Source organism: Plecotus auritus, assembly GCF_963455305.1.
Source record: "Plecotus auritus genome assembly, chromosome: 4".
Lineage (NCBI taxonomy): Eukaryota > Metazoa > Chordata > Mammalia > Chiroptera > Vespertilionidae > Plecotus > Plecotus auritus.
Genome location: NC_137775.1, coordinates 4,080,479 through 4,096,606, shown reverse-complemented (window position 1 = coordinate 4,096,606; position 16,128 = coordinate 4,080,479). Strand labels below are relative to the sequence as shown.

The 16,128-nt window shown below is 51.8% G+C and overlaps 1 protein-coding gene across 1 annotated transcript in view; it reads left to right on the top strand.

Moving 5' to 3' along the window:
• Positions 1-16,128, top strand: part of IGF2R (insulin like growth factor 2 receptor) — a 103,084-nt gene that overhangs the window by 11,665 nt on the left and 75,291 nt on the right. The window contains 1 exon segment of the mRNA XM_080666273.1: positions 10,047-10,186. Within this exon segment, the coding sequence (XP_080522399.1) occupies positions 10,047-10,186 (140 nt within the window).

The window sequence follows — 16,128 nt, the reverse complement described above, 5'->3', positions numbered from 1 at the left end:
TTTAGCCTCGAATCCAGCCGTGGGCAAACTATGGCCCGCGGGCCGGATCCGGCTGTTCTATCCGGTTCTCTTGCTCTCCCCTCCGCTCCTTTACTTTGAATTTATATTAGTTCACACAAACACTCCATCCATGCTTTTGTTCCGGCCCTCCGGTCCAGTTTAAGAACCCATGTGGCCCTCGAGTCAAAAAGTTTGCCCACCCCTGCTCTAATCCAACCCTTCCTTACGCACATGAGGGACGAAGGATGAGGACATCAGGTGATGACCCTGATTTTTAAAAACTCCTCCCGAGCAGGGTTTAGGGGGACGTGTAGGCTGGTGTCCTGGTGCCTGAGAGCGGAACTGGGCAAAGTCGTGGGGCTGCGAGGCCAGGCCAGTCCTTCGGCAGCTTTGTGCTGGGAGGGTCACGTGCGATCTGTGACAAATTCCACACCTTGCCCTGCTGGGAGGCCTCTTTAGGGACAGCGTGTCCTGTCCCCTCCTCTTGCCCCTCTGCTGGAAGTCAGATTCCGCAGGTCTCTGTGCTGCTGAAGGCTCGGGAGGCCCAGCCGGGCTGTCCTGTCCCGAGTGGTCCCAGGAGGCTGCGGGGAGTGTGTGTGTGTGTGTGTGTGTGTGTGTCTGTCTGTCTGTCTGTCCTGACCCTTCCTCTTCCCCCATCTCTGTCTTGAGCGCCATCAGCTCAGAGGAGAAGGCCCAGGACTAGGTCTCGTCCCCCTCCCTTTCTCCCCTCCAGTGCTTGCCAGTGTCAGGTGACATTCCTTTGGGAGGCCCCACACCCACTTCACCTTTCTTTGTGAAGTTAATTTTTAGCAGTCTGAGTCCTGTTGAGTCCGATGGAAGCCTTCGATCCCAGGCTCTCAGAAGCTCTACGTCACCAGTCTCCATTTTCTTGGCAGCGACCTTTTGGGGTGACTCAGTTCTGTAGATCAGGAAGCTGGGGCTCAGAGAAACCACGCCTGACCCACAGCTGGCCGGGGCGGGGGCCGGGGCGGGGGCCGGGGTTGCCATGCCCCTTTCTGCGTGCACTCACCTCCCTCTGTCTCAGGGGATCGGCAGGTCAGCCACCTGTGATGCTGGTTTTTAAAGCTTTGCTGGGGCCCGCGCCCCTCCCCCCGCACCCCTGCTCTGGGGAGGACTAGCGCCTGGCTTCAGCCGGATCTCCCTCCCTCCTTCTCTCTCTCTCTCTCTCTCTCTCTCTCTCTCTCTCTCTCCCTCCCCCTCCCCCTCCACTGGCTTCCTGCACCCAGACCTGTGGAACCACCAGGGAAAGACCTCTTCTTTCTTTCTTTCTTTCTTTTTTTTTTTAAAATATATTTTATTGATTTTTACGGAGAGGAAGGGAGAGGGACAGAGAGCTAGAAACATCGATGAGAGAGAAACATCGATCAGCTGCCTCCTGCACACTCCCTACCGGGTATGTGCCCGCAGCCAACGTACATGCCCTTGACCGGAATCGAACCCGGGACCCTGCAGTCCGCAGGCCGACGCTCTATCCACTGAGCCAAACCAGCTAGGGCTTTCTTTCTTTTCTCTCTTTCTCTCTTTCTCTCTTTCTCTCTTTCTCTCTTTCTCTCTTTCTCTCTTTCTCTCTCTCTTCCTCTCTCTCCCTCCCTCCCTCCCTCCCTCTCTCTCTCTCTCTCTCTCTCTCTCTCTCTCTCTCCTTCTTCCCTTCTTCCCTTCTTTCCTTCCTTTTCTTTCTCGCAGGCCCGTGTCTTTCCCACAGCTCTGTGGGTTTGTTAGAATAGGAAGTGAAGTGCTTCCTGTATGAGCGTTGGCCACGCTGTGTCAGATGCGCTTGTCCCCCGGCCTTCAGATCAGGGTGCAGATTGTCACACCAAACCCGATCTTCCCCCTTCAGTGTCAGCGGCAGAAAGTGCCACACTCCGCTGTGAACGTCCATGTTGGGAGCCCTGCCTCCTGCTGTGGCGTCCTCTGCGCCCGCCTCTCCCCCCTTTGTCCTTCCCCGTCTTCCTTTAAAAGACTTGGAGATTTTTGAAGGGTACGGGGCTGGATGTATGAGCTGAGAAACTCTCTGATCATGATAAGGGGCAGTCATGAGCCAAACAATTTCCTCAATGTTCTGTTAAGGACTTGGATGCAGGCCAAAGTAGGAACCCCCCCCCCACTCCTTTTCTTTATTGATTTTTAGAGAGAGGAAGGAAGGGAGGAAGGGAGGGCGAGAGGAGGAGAGAGAAACATCGATTTGCTGTTCTTCGTATTTATGCGCTCCCTGGTTGCCTTTTGTATGTGTCCTGACTGGGGATTGAACCCACGACCTTCGTGTATCGGGACGATGCTCTAACCCACCGAGCTACCTGGCCAAGGCAGGAAAATCCTTTTTGATGTTCACATTGGAAAGGCTTTACATCCCCTCGTCCCCCGGTTTTAGATTTTCTGCTCACTCCAGATTCAGATTCAGAAAAACAGTCCTCTAGCCAGTGGCCACGCTATGGGAATATAGCTCGGTTGTCTTTTTTTTTTTTTAAGGAAACCAAATTACAGATTTATACATGCTTATACATTTTATTACTGATTCTTCTGTCCCGCTTTATACACGGATAATTGTCGGCCAATAATAAAATGTTTACTAGCCATGTGGCCATTGCCGTAGCCCCGGGCTCGGGGCCGGGGAACACAGACATGTTTCAGAAGTGTCCGGCCACGTGGCCACGGGAGGCAGGGAGAGAATGAGGGAGGGTTCGTGAACTCAGTTTCCCAAGATGTTTTTTTTAAGGGTTGGGCACACCATTTTGTAACTGAATTTTTTTTTAAAATATATTTTATTGATATTTCACAGAGAGGAAGGGAGAGGGACAGAGAGCTAGAAACATCGATGAGAGAGAAACATCGATCAGCTGCCTCCTGCACACCTCCCACTGAGGATGTGCCCGCAACCAAGGTACATGCCCTCGACCGGAATCGAACCCGGGACCCTTCAGTCCGCAGGCCGACGCTCTATCCACTGAGCCAAACCGGTTTCGGCTGTAACTGAATTTTAAAGATTTTATTTTAGACGTTAGCTGGTTTTAAAGTGAGAGGACCCCACATTCTATTTTACATGGTATTGTAGTCTTGCAGCACTCAGCGATGGCGTAGGAAAACCTGCGAGGCGTCCAGAAGACACAGTGTCGAACGCTTTAAAAACATGGTCCAGCCCTAGCCGGTTTGGCTCAGTGGATAGATAGAGCATTGGCCTGCAGACTGAAGGGTCCCAGGTTCGATTCTGGTCAAGGGGGCACGTACCTCAGTTGCAGGCTCAATCCCTGCCCCTGGTCAGGGCACATGTGCGAGGCAGCCAATCCATGGGTTGCTCGCGCATCGATATTTCTCTCTCTGTTTCTCCCCCTCCCTTCCCCTCTCTCTAAAAATCAGTGGGAAAATATCCTCGGGTGAGGATTAACGAAAAATAAATATAAATAAATAAGTACACAAATAAATAAATTTAACTTTTTTAAAAAAGATATCGTCCAGTTGTCCCCCTCTAGCTTTTCCTTTAGAATGTCCTCTTTCTCTGGACACATTCACAGAGGTGTGGTCTGGGCTCCGGGAGGCTGTGTTGGCAGCTAGGACTGCCCTCGGCTGCTGAGTCTGGACCAGGGTGGCGCTCTGTGGCATTCGCTGGAGCAACATTGGGCAAGTCGAACGCCTTCCTGTCTCTGGGTTGGTTGACAGTGTGCTACTTGTGTGCTTCCTGCTAATTGGTAATCTGCCAACACCTTTCAGGATATTATGAAATTTAAACCAAATGAGGTTAAAATGGAACCTCTGTGCCATGAACAGATGCGGACTGAGTGCAGAAGTCCGCGATGGTCTTGGCAGAGGCCGTGGGATCATCGTCAGGGGCGGACAGGCCTCAGCTTTCTGTAAGGGGAGGGGGGTGAAATCGATTGTCCACGTTCCGGGCGCATTTCCGCCACACAGATCACTCTCAAACCCGAGGTTCCTTCAAGGGATTTGCCTTGGGCCTGACTTCCGCCCCCTCCCCGGTCCCTGCTGGATCTGATGGTTTGCTTGTGGGCTGTTTTCCGAGTTCCCGATGACCTTTTGTGAAGGGCAGCTCTCTCTGCCCTAAGCAGTCATGTCCAAGGAGAGTGAGCCCGGGACGAGAACAGCATAGACGTGTCCCTTCTTAGGGGGTCCTCAGCCAGCTGGGCACAGAGGGAGGCGAGTGCCGCCGGTGAGAAGGGAATGGTGGCCCCTCCATGGAAACCGGTGGGAGAGGAAGCAGAGGTTGCAGAAGGTGCTGCCGCTGGTATTGGGCCATTCCGCTGTGCAAAAGAGAAAGCAGAACTGGGTGGGGGTGTACGGAGCAGACGTTTAAAACCTGGGGAAGAGCTTGAGGCAGGACAGTTGTCACCCGCCGATCAGAGTCACCTGGGACAGCCTGGACCTCTCCGAGTCCCAGCTCTGCCTCGGGTGGACTCACTAGCTCCAGACATGTTCATGCAACGCCGGACCTGTCACTTCGGTGGCGTTGATGCACGTCATGTTTTGCCAGGTTCGGTGCTGTGTGGTCATTGAAATGAAATGTTCCCTGAAGAGGTAAGGGAACTTTTTGGAGCGTTGAAAACAAGTAAGGCAGTTTCCTGTGGTGGACAAGCATATGCCCCAGGGGTCGGAGGGACCGGGCTAGTTCCTGGCCTCGTCCTCTCCCAACTGAGTGATGTGGGACCAGGGGCTTGCCTGATGCTTCTGAGCTTTGGCCTCTGACTCCAAAGCTGGAACCCGGGACACGTGACTCATGGCAGCAAGTGCCTGGGGGCTCTGCCCTGAAGATGCTCGCACCTGAAGACTGCGATGCGGTTGGGGTCCCTGGCAGGTGTCCTTTCTACCCCGCGTTGCTTCGGTGCCTGCCTGTCATTGTCCCGGGTGGGAGGGCCCTCCTGTCCTGTGTGGCGGTGCGGCGGGTCCCCGAGATCTGGCCTTAAATGGTGGGAGAGGCCAGCGGGGCGGGCGCCAGAGCTGTGGATCCAGGGGGTGAGCCCGCGCGGTCCAGAGGACGTCTGTCTAGCATCGTCAGGGTTGCTTTGACATGGATGTGGGTTTTTTGAGAGTGGGAGGGAACCTCGGCTCAGTACATTTTACACTCTGGAAAATGAGGTGTAGAATGACAAGGATTTTGCTTGCCTTTGCTAATTTTCAAAGCCAAGGTTCTTGCACAGATCGTTTTGTGTCCAGAAGAGCAGTTCTGACTGGGGCTGGGCTGCTCCTTGAAGGATATTAACTGCCTTTCGCAAGGCTGGGCCAGGGGACGGGGCTTCTGGGTGGTGGCGCTCATGGACCATCTGCTTCCCCCCCCCCCCCCCCCCGCCTTTGTGGGCCCCACCTCCCTGGGGCCCCTCAGATAAGAGGCAGGACAGCCTGGAGCCCTGGTGACTTTTGGAGGACTTGACCCTGACATGGGGAGTTAAGTTTCAGGAACACGCCCGTGGGCTCGGCTCTCCTGCCCGCCCCGCTGCAGGAGCTGCCTGGAGAGCAGATAGATTTAAACCATACGTGTGTGCGTTGGAGCACAGATTACATTTCCACACAGCTTGCAAATATTTTCTTCCAGAGGTTTGCTTCTTGCCAAAAAATTTAAATTTTAATGTTACAGCTTAGTTTTCATTTTGATCTAATACGTTGGTCTCGTTTCTTGCTGTCTGTTTTCTTCCTTGCCTCTCCTTGTGCAAGCCGAACGGCTTAGTCGAGGACACAGACTGTCCTGTGACTCTCAGCTGAGGGGTCTCCCCTGGCTGTGACGTGGGCGATGTTCTGGTCACTTCAGGTGTAGAGCACTTTCTAGCACACAAGTTTTCGGACAAAAGTTTATTCTCCCTTAAAGATACCATTAGATTTTATTTAGTGTGTGTAATACTTTTATTGTTTCTGAGGCCATTTTCTGGTTCTCCACCACGATCGTGCTGCCTTTAAATGTTCACATACACGGAGAGGCCGGTTTCGGCCTGGGCCCTTTGATCTGGCAAGGAGTCTGGGATCCTCTGGTTCCAAACACGTAATTTTCTTAAACAGTGCTATCAGATATTTATATGACTTCCAAGCTTATTATGAAATAGTCTTTAAAAAGTGTTTATTACCAGCAGGAGCAGATCTAGATAATAATTTGATCTAACTAGGGTGCATACCAGAACACACACAACAGTTTCTGGAAAATGTTTCCCAAGTTTCCAGATAAATTATTTCAACTAGAGGATTGTTCCTGAGTTCTTTATGGTGGAAGGTGCTAGGCCTGTTCTTTTATTTATTTATTTAAAAATATATTTTATTGATATTTTACAGAGAGGAAGGGAGAGGGATAGAGAGCTAGAAACATCGATGAGAGATAAACATCGATCAGCTGCCTCTTGCACACCTCCCACTGGGGATGTGCCCGCAACCAAGGTACATGCCCTTGACCGGAATCGAACCCGGGACCCTCCAGTCCGCAGGCCGACGCTCTATCCACTGAGCCAAACCGGTTTCGGCGGCCTGTTCTTTCTTTTAAAGCAGACATGAGTCCATTGGACGCAGGATGCTTCAGGCACTGATGTCGGCAGATGCCGGGGTAGCTAGCGGAGAACATGCCCTGGCCCTCCCCTCCTCTGTAAGTGACCGGGGACTGCGCCCACGTGGTGCAGGTTGGGTGCGTGAGTGGCATCGAAGGCGCCAGCCCGGAGGGGCCACCCTATGCGAAGTGGCTCAGTCACCCCCCTGAAAAAAGCCGGCACTCAAGTACTTACCTGGGACCCTCCCTTCCTGCGCCCATAACCACTTATCTCTTGGGTAAATCTTGACAAAGCAAATACGAAATGCTCACAGAGAAGAGACGTGTCATCGAACGGGAGCAACCGTTTTCTTTCTAGGGACCCCGATTTCCAGAGAAGCAGGACAGTGTCCCCCGTTTTGCTCTCTTTCTTCTCTTTTCTGCTCCCCAAACACCCACTCTTCACAGCTCGCTTATTTAAATACCATCTCCACAAGAACCACAGTGGGTTTCTGTTGTTAAAGAGCCGCAGAGCATGTTGGGTGCTGTGTGGATTTCCTTAGCGTTTATTCCTCCCGGCCAGCTCGTTCGGAACGATGCCTTTGCACCCTCTCCCGCATCCTCAGCTGAAGCAGCGAGGCGAGGCTGGCGCAGGTGCACACGGGCGTCCAGTGTCCTGGGAGGACAGTCGTGGCTTCCGAACGAGACTAGCCGTTCCCGTGTTAACCGTGACTAACAGACAAGTTTTACGGATGCTCTGCAGATAGAAACACTGGCTGACAACTTCAAGGAAAGATTCGTTGCTTCAAGTACGAAGTCAAAATGGCTTCCTTTAAAAAAACAAAACAATAACAAAACGGCTTCCTTTAATCGGCAGGCCCTGGCGCGGCCCGGCGGCCCCATGTCCTTGGCCTCACCACCTGCCAGCCGCACGCACCTGCTCTAGCCACAAGGCCGCCTTTCTTTTCCATCAGCCTCGCGGCCTTGCCGCGGCCCGTCCCTCTGCGGAACCCTCTCCCACCACATCTCAGTCGCTGCTCCTTTTGCTGGCCTCAGGCAAATGCCCTCCGAAGGAGTCCCCTCTGCCTGGCTCCTGGGCCGTTTCTGCCCAGGAAGGCGATCTTGCTCCGGCCCCAGCAGCACATACCACTCGGTAGAACTATCCTGTGTGTTCGTCGTCTTGTTTGTTTTCTGTTCTCAGCTGGAACAGACCCCAGGAGGGCAGGGGCTTTTTGGTCTGATGGTCACTGCTGTCCTCAGCCCCTCTGCAGTCCTGAGGCACGTGAAGAGGTTAACGCAGGCCAAAGGGAACAGGCCTTTGGTGATGACTTTCCGCTGCCTGGTGGCATGGACGGCAGGAGATAGCCCGCTCTGTTCCTGGTGCGGAAGGGGGCTCAGTGGCACCTGCTTTCCAGCTGCCGTCCCCCCGGGGCAGGCACTTGACAAGCACACCAGCCTGTTTTGCAGACTTCTACCAGTGCAGGGGCCGCTGAGCTGGGGGAGGGAGAGGCAGTCCGCCACCCTGCCTGACCGCTCCTGTGTGCTTCCCGCCCCCCCCCCCCCCGGGCTTCGTGGCAGAGGGTGTGACCGGCCCCACACCCACATGCAGGAGAATGCTGGGCTCCTTGCTGCCACCAACCCCACTGTGGGGCTCCTCTGTTGCTGGATGGGCTTCTAGGGGGGGACTCTCCTCGGCTGGAGGGTGTGTTGCCTGGTGTGTTCTGCCCAGCCCTGGCCCCGACGCGTGGGGGAGGGCATCTGGGGAGTGGGCCGCGCCCTCTCGGAGGGAGTGCCTACCATCCAGGGGCGCTGTGTGGGGAGCAAACACTGACACTGGTGAGTCTGACCTCCGGCTCACCCCAGGCTGCCGCCGCTCCTGGGCAGGCCAGCTAGGCGGGTCCCAGGTGCTCTCTCCCTTTCGCCAGTTCTGTTCACAGACTCTGCATTCTGCAGGGACGTTCAGCCACATGCCTCCCTTTCTGTCTCTGCCCTGAGGAAATGAGCCCCAGTCTCCCAAGTGGACAGAACATTCTCTCTGTCCCACTGGAGAATTGAGACTCATTGTTTTGACAGAACTGACAAGCCATTATTTTGTCCCAAGTATGCAGATCCATTCATTAACAATTTATTAACTCAAGAGCTACTTTGCCAGAGGTTTGAACATACAATGAGGTGTGTGTGTGTGTGTTTTTAATTCTCACTCAAGGGTGTGTTTTTTTTATTTTTTATTTTTATTTTTAAAACATATTTTTATTGATTTCAGAGAGGAAGGGAGAGGGACAGGAGAAACATCCATGATGAGAGAGAATCATGGATCGGCTGCCTCCTGCACGCCCCACGCGGGGGATCAAACCCGCAACCTGGGCATGTGCTCTTGACCAGAATTGAACCCAGGAGCCTTCAGTCCGCGGGCCGATGCTCTATCCACTGAGCCACACCAGCTAGGGCTATTTTATTGATTTGTAGAGAGAGGAAGGGAGAGGTAGAGAAACATCAGTGATGAGAGAGAATCACGGATCGGCTGCCTCCTGCACTCCCCACACTGGGGATGGAGCCCGCAACCCCGGAATGTGCCTTGACTGGAATCGAACCCGGGACCCTTCAGTCCGCAAGCCGACGCTCTATCCACTGAGCCAAACCAGCTAGGGCTATTTTATTGATTTTTAGAGAGAGAGGAAGGGAGAGGGGGAGAGAGAGAAACATCCATGACGAGAGAGAATCATGGGTCAGCTGCCTCCTGCACGCCCCCCACTGGGGATCGAGCCTGCAACCTGGGATGTGCCCTTGACCGGGAATCAAACCATGACCTCCTGGTTCCTAGGTCGATGCTCAACCACTGAGCCTCGCCGGACGGGCGAAGATATGTTTTTTTAAATTGGTATTTAGAGAGAGAGAGATAGAGAGGGGAGAGAGAGAGGGCGAGCGGTTGAACCTACAGGCTAGGTGCGTGCCCTGACTGGGAACGAACCCGCCATCCTTTGGTGTACAGGATGACACTCCAACCAGCCGAGCCACCTGGCCAGGGTGTGCCCAGTGCGTTTCAACGCACGGGAAATGCTCGTCCCAGTGGGCCAACCTGGGTACGTCTGATTGTGAATCTGATAGTGGACTCATTACACGACTTCGTCTTGTCAGTTCGGATCTGAGCTGTAGCTATAAAAGGAAAACCAGAAGTAGAACCGGCTTTCATGCCACAACTAGTTTTTAAGTAAAATAAACGAAGTAGAAAACACTCGTTGGCTTTCCAGCATTCCAGTGTGATGTGAACGGTTCCTGTCTTATACCAACACGATTCTTGAGCAATGACTTATCTGAGTTGATACTCTTAAGTGGATGGTAGAATTTTAAGAATTTTTGAAGACCGATGAGTCTTGAGGTGGCTTCAGGGCGGGTGGAAGCAGAGCAAGGTGGTGGTTAGTGGTTTCTGCCCTGGCTTCTGGTCAACCTGACGTCGCCGCCTTCAGGATCTGGCTGACGGGAGCTCCGTGGTCCTAAAGCAAATAAGGCTTGAATGTCAAACTATAGAGGAGGTTAATGATTGGCAGATCACTGACGACGACAAATTGGTTTTCTTCCTTTTCAGTTACACCTGGGAAGCTGTTGATACCAAAAATCAGATGCTTTACAAGATCAGCGTCTGCGGGAACGTGGCCATTGCCGCGTGCGGGGCGTCGAGCGCCGTCTGCATGAAGGAGCTGAAGACGGGCCGCTACCGCTCCGTGGGTGAGTCAACCGGCCTGGCGTCACGGGGTGGGCACCGCCCCAGAGTGGCCAGGATAACTCCGTGGCTGTATAGCTGCCTACACAGTTACGTGTGCTTAGACTACATAATGGACGGTTTATGTTTGATCGTAGTTAAAAGGGGTAACAGTTTAAATGTCCACTATGAGATCAGATTAGGTGTCCTCCATTTATTATTATTATTATTTTTTTAAAATATATTTTAATGATATTTTACAGAGAGGAAGGGAGAGGGATAGAGAGCTAGAAACATTGATGAGAGAGAAACATCGATCAGCTGCCTCCTGCACACTTCCCACTGGGGATGTGCCCGCAACCAAGGTACATGCCCTTGACCGGAATCGAACCCGGGACCCTTGAGTCCGCAGGCCGACACTCTATCCACTGAGCCAAACCGGTTTCGGCTAGGTGTCCTCCATTTAGTGCAGCGATTTCCAACCGGTGAGCCGCAAGAATGTTGAAAACATTCAATACCTGGCTCTTCTGTCAGGGGCACTGACCTGTCTTCCCTTAGGTTGGCATATAAAAAACGACAATAGCCAACGCAACCATAGCTTCCCGGTGGGAACGAATCAAGATTATATCTGTTTTTATTTTTTTGGTCAGATTGGCAAAAAGGATATTTTTTGGTGTGCCGCAGAATGTTAGTAATTGTGTATGTGTGCCATGAGATGAGAGAGGTTGAAAATCGCTGATCTGGTGGATCCTGTGTAGTTAATCGTCACGAAGAATTATGCACATTTGTCCTTATTGACCTAGAACAGGGGTGGGCAAACTTTTTGACTTGAGGGCCACAGTGGGTTCTTAAACTGGACCGGAGGGCCGGAACAAAAGCATGGATGGAGTGTTTGTGTGAACTAATATAAATTCAAAGTAAAGGAGCGGAGGGGAGAGCAAGAGAACCGGATAGAACAGCCGGATCCGGCCCGTGGGCCGTAGTTTGCCCACGTCTGACCTAGAAGGATGTTTCCCATGTGGCTCTGCCTTCTCACGCTTTTCTCAAACCCTCTCTTCACTCTTACCCCCCCCCCCCCCATCTCCTCTAGTGTTGGGCCTTTCCCCGTGTAATGTCTGCTTCCTTCTGAGGCTCCTTGATTCTCAGGCAGTGGGCGTTCACATGGGGTCAACGATGGTCATTGGTTCTAGGCTTACGTTAACGATTAAGTAGTCCCAAGGGCCGGCATTCCTAGATTAAACCCGCAGACTTTCTCCTGGGGCCCCACGTGACCCTTCCCCTTGGGGAGGAGGGAACGGGGTTGATGCCTAAATGAAGGACCGACGTCAGAGCAGCAGGTGCCAGGGTCCTTGGGTTTGGTGGCATGGATGCCCACAGCGGTTTGACGGGTGAGGCCTCCTGGGGAGGGGCGGTCCTGAGCCGGATGCTGTGACGGGGATGGTGTGGGAGGTTTGATGCCGGGAGGGGCAGCGTGCTGCGGTGGCTCTGCCTGTCGTGTTTGGATGGAAATGTTTCGAGTAAGAAGAGGAAGGTCTGCAAGGTCAGCTGGTGGAGGCCCGGCTCCTGCTTGGTTTCTTTGTCTCCCGTTGAGGAGACTTAGACAGAAACACAGCGAGAGGGGTCTGCGGCCTGGTCAGACAGATTTGTTGTGTGTGATATACTTAAAACACGGGCAAGTGAGAGGGCCCTTTTCCTGACTGGCCTCTTTTGGTGATTCATGGAGAGAGGCCACGCGTGGGCCTGTGTGCCAGCATTACTCAGGTTTTCAGAAAGCAGAAAAGGCGTTTTCCTCTGGACGGGACTGTGATACTTGACTGTAGTGTTTCTGGCTAATGAAAGTGTGTCCTATAGGTGGTGGTGGTCTAGTATAGTATAATGTAACCCCAGGTGCAGAAAAACCATTGGCGGAGGATTTGTGAGATTGGCAAGGTTGGACAAAACTTGAGAATGACCAAGTTCCGTAAGCTTTGGCCCTGGCTGGTGGGCTCAGTGGTTAGAGCTTCAGCCTGCCTTCCGAAGGGTCGCAGGTTCGATTCTGGTCAAGGGCATGCACATGGTGCAGGTTCCCGGCCAGTCGGAGTGCCTGTGGGAGGCAAGCAGTTGAGGTGGTTTCTCGATGTTTCTCTCTCTCTCTCCCTCTCTCTCTCTCTCTCTCACTCTCTTCCCCCACTTCCACTCTCTCTAAAGTCAATGGAAAAAATATCCTTTGGTGAGGATTAACAAAACAAAAGAAAGAAAGAAAGAAAGAAAGAAGTTCCATAGGCTTTGAAAGCCAGCAGCATGGTGACGTTGTGGGGTGGGTAGTGGATGGCTTGTGATGGTCACGGGGGCGGTGATTTGATAAAACGTGTGTTTAGAAAGCTGGGCCCAGGGGCATAGTGGAGCTTGGTGGAAGGAGAGAGGCTGATGGTAACTGGATGAGCTAACAGCTAAGTTCCAGGTTGACGATGATATAAACCAGCCGTTCTCAATCTCGTTTTGTTCTCCCGGACACATTCCACATGCTTTTCCCAGAGCTCCAAACTCCCGAACTCCCACAGGGGCGGAGGGAGGCTAGGTGCCGTGAACTTGTAGCACCAGCGGTTACTGCCCTGTCCTTCCGCTCAAGGAAGCAAACTGGGGGTGTGGACGAAGGTGATGTTAACATGTAGAGGTGATTTTGAATTAGATCTGATTTTGCTGATAATGTGTCTTACAGTGGCTCTAACGAAATTTGCCTTATAAACTTGTTTTATGACTAAGTTTCTTGTATACCGTGTGTGAGGTATTATGTTTTTAAGTAAAATAATCTCAATTCATTCAGCAACTTTTTTGAAGTAGGTGATTTCATTTCCCTCATTTTATAAATGAGGACACGAAAGCCCAAAATAGATAAGCCGCTTGCCAGAGGCTGGTTGCCAGAGGCTGATGGTTGCGAATGTGACGCTGACAGGCCAGGCCGGAGCCTGTACTTATTTGGGGCTGTGTTGTTTGGAGAGTCAGGCAGTTGTAGAGCTAAAATGGGAACCATGACGGGAAATCTGAACTCCTGAAAACTAGCTTCTTATGAACTTGCTAGAAAGGGGGGGAAAAAAGTGAATTTTGAGAACAGGCACAAAAACTGGAGTTTCCAATAAATCAGAGGAACGGGAGAATTAGGATGGCAATAGATCCAAATATATATACGAGAACTTAATGTATAACCAAAATTTTAGGCGTAATTTAGGCATTTATCTCTTAGCACACAGTATCAGACCTCTCCTTCATGTCATGTAACAGGAATGACAGATGAGTTAAAATTAAAAAGACAATGGAACGCTAGGGGAATAGACATATAATCCAGAGGAGGCAAGATCTTCTCTTAATAAATAAGACAAACAACCTGGGAGAAAAATGGCAAAGTCTAAGGGCAGGCAGTTCCCAAAGAGGAAATCCTGATCGTCAGGGCAACTTCATTAGTAAGTCAGGTGTAAATGCAAAGCAAAGCAAGAAAGAAATCTCACTTTCCTTCAGTCAAATTGGCAGAAGCTTAAATGGTTGCATCAGACAGTGTTGGCAGGGAGCCTAGACGCGGGCACATTTGTGTAGTGCCGTGGAATGGTTGTCTACAGCCCTTTAGGGAAGATAATTGTTGATGCAGTTTCAGAGTGCCCACAGGGCTGTTTTTATACTTAGAAATGAATAGTAAGACCTCAACCTCGGGTTAAATAATAGTACATTATTTTTGATTAAGAAATCAAACATTAGTTCTTCCTTAAGCAAATGATACTGTTGCGTATGTAAATCTAGCCGAGTGGAGCAGCTAGGTTTTGTGGGGCCTGCAAACAACATTTGGTTCCATTTACAACTTAGATGAGTCATCTTCCCCACATTTTAAAATGACTTTTACGTCTTATATATTTGATTTCCTTTGAAAATGTGATCTGACAATGAAACCTTAAGCACTAATAATAATAACTCTTAAAACATGTAACACTGTAAACTTACAAATAGGATGAACCTAAAATTCTTAGTCTAATACAGTTGGTCTAAATCATTTGCTCGTCATAACCTTTGGAGTCATAACATTAAACATGGCATGTATGGAAAAACACCAGAGGTGTTCCCGTTCCTCCTAACATCCTAAATATTAATACTGTGGTTTTAATTTAACTAATCTGCGGGTGAGAAGCTCTATATCCGCGACTGAAAGCCTGTGACCGGCCCACTTCACAGGTAACGCGCCCACCAGGGAAGAATGTTAGTTGAGGGTACTCACCGTCAGAGCCTGGGATTCTGGCTGCCGCCTTGTTGGGGTCTTGGGCAGGACACAGGGAATCCATCTGGTTGTAGGCGCTGTGTCGTGACTTCATTTACTCAGGAGGCTGGCCTTGGCTTCAGGTGACACCTGTGCTGTGTGGCTCCGGGGTGCAGCCTAATGAACCTCCCACCACCCCATGCAGCCCAGTCACTGGAGTGAATTTTGTATCTCTTATTATTCAGATGTGAAAACATATTCTTTTCCTCTTAAGCCCTGTATACATACATATATATGTGTGTATGTACACACATACTTGGTAAAACCATGTCATTCTATTGGATATTTAAGATATCTGGTTGAGTTTTAGGTATAACTCATGTTTTTATCCCATTTATGGTCTCTCCTGATAGTCTAGCAATTTCTGCTAAATTTTAAAACATATTCCTATAACCTACTTTTGCAAATCTTACCAATAGAGGAATTAGTACTGTACAGAGATGTTTGTACAGATTTTTTTTTCGTAGTGCTGTGATAAATAGTATGCTGGGACAGCCTAACTGTATGGGGCAGTGCAATAAATTGTATGTTTTATTCTGATTTACTTGGTTAATTCCCAGATATGTGAATAAAATATTTAAAAACAACTGACACTTAATATTCATTTATTTGAAACAAATACTTGAGTGAATCAGTCACTAAAACAGACACGAACCCCCTTTTGTCCTGGAGGTTACACACACAAAACCACAATGGCTAAGGAGGATATTAGAATGTGACGAATGCTGCAAAAACAAAGGGAAGGGGGGAGAGAGCGCTGGCAGGCTCAGGGGCATGAATGTGCTCGGGCATATTAAGTCGGGTACCTGTTGCCGAGAAAGCCACACTTAAGCAAAGACTTGGAGCTGAGGGAGTGAGTCTTGTGCCTCTTGGGGGGAACAGCCAGTGAAGGGGACAAAGGGGAGTATCTGGGGGTGGGGGTAACCGGTGGTAGCAAGAATAGAAATCTCTTTTCAAGAGTGTTGTTGCTATAGAGCAGAAAACTGAGGCAGTAGCTTGGAGGGAAAACCGGGGTAGAGGATGCTTTTTCAATTTGGTGACACAGCATGTGACAGTCCACTGTGAAGGACACGACACAATAAAGATGGGAAGTGGGCAGCTAGGAAGCCTCGCTCGGCTGGAGCACAGCGCTGACTAGCGCGGAGGGGGCTGCGCGCCCGCCTGGCAAGCCCTGCTGGATGAGTTGGCGGGGCGCCGTGGCCGCCCGGTGGCCGGCCCCGGAGGCGGGATCACGAGGCCTAGCAGCCTCAGCGAGGCCGGGTAGCGAGCTCGGCTGGGCTCGGCCGGGGGCGCCTGGGGTTGCAGGCGAGGCCCGGCCTGCTGGGCTCCGGCGAGCGGGGCCTGGCGCGCAGGGTCTGCACGACCCGGCGCGGCCTGGCCTGGAGAGCGTGGCCCGGCCTGGCGGGGACGGGCGAGCGCGGCCTGGCACGCAGGGTCTGGAGGACTCGGCGAGGCCTGGCTGGTAGAGCGTGGCCCGGCCTGGCCGGGACTGGCGAGCGCGGCCTGGCGGGCCCCCTGGTGCGCAGGGTCGGGAGGATCTGGCGAGGCCTGGCTGGCAGAGCGTGGCTCGGTCTGGCGGGTCCCGGCGAGCGCGGCCTGGTCTGGCGGGCCCTGGCGAGCGCGGCCTGCAGGGCTCGGGACGGAGAGCGCGGTCTGGCGGATCCAGCGCGCGACCTGGCGGAGCCTGCGCGA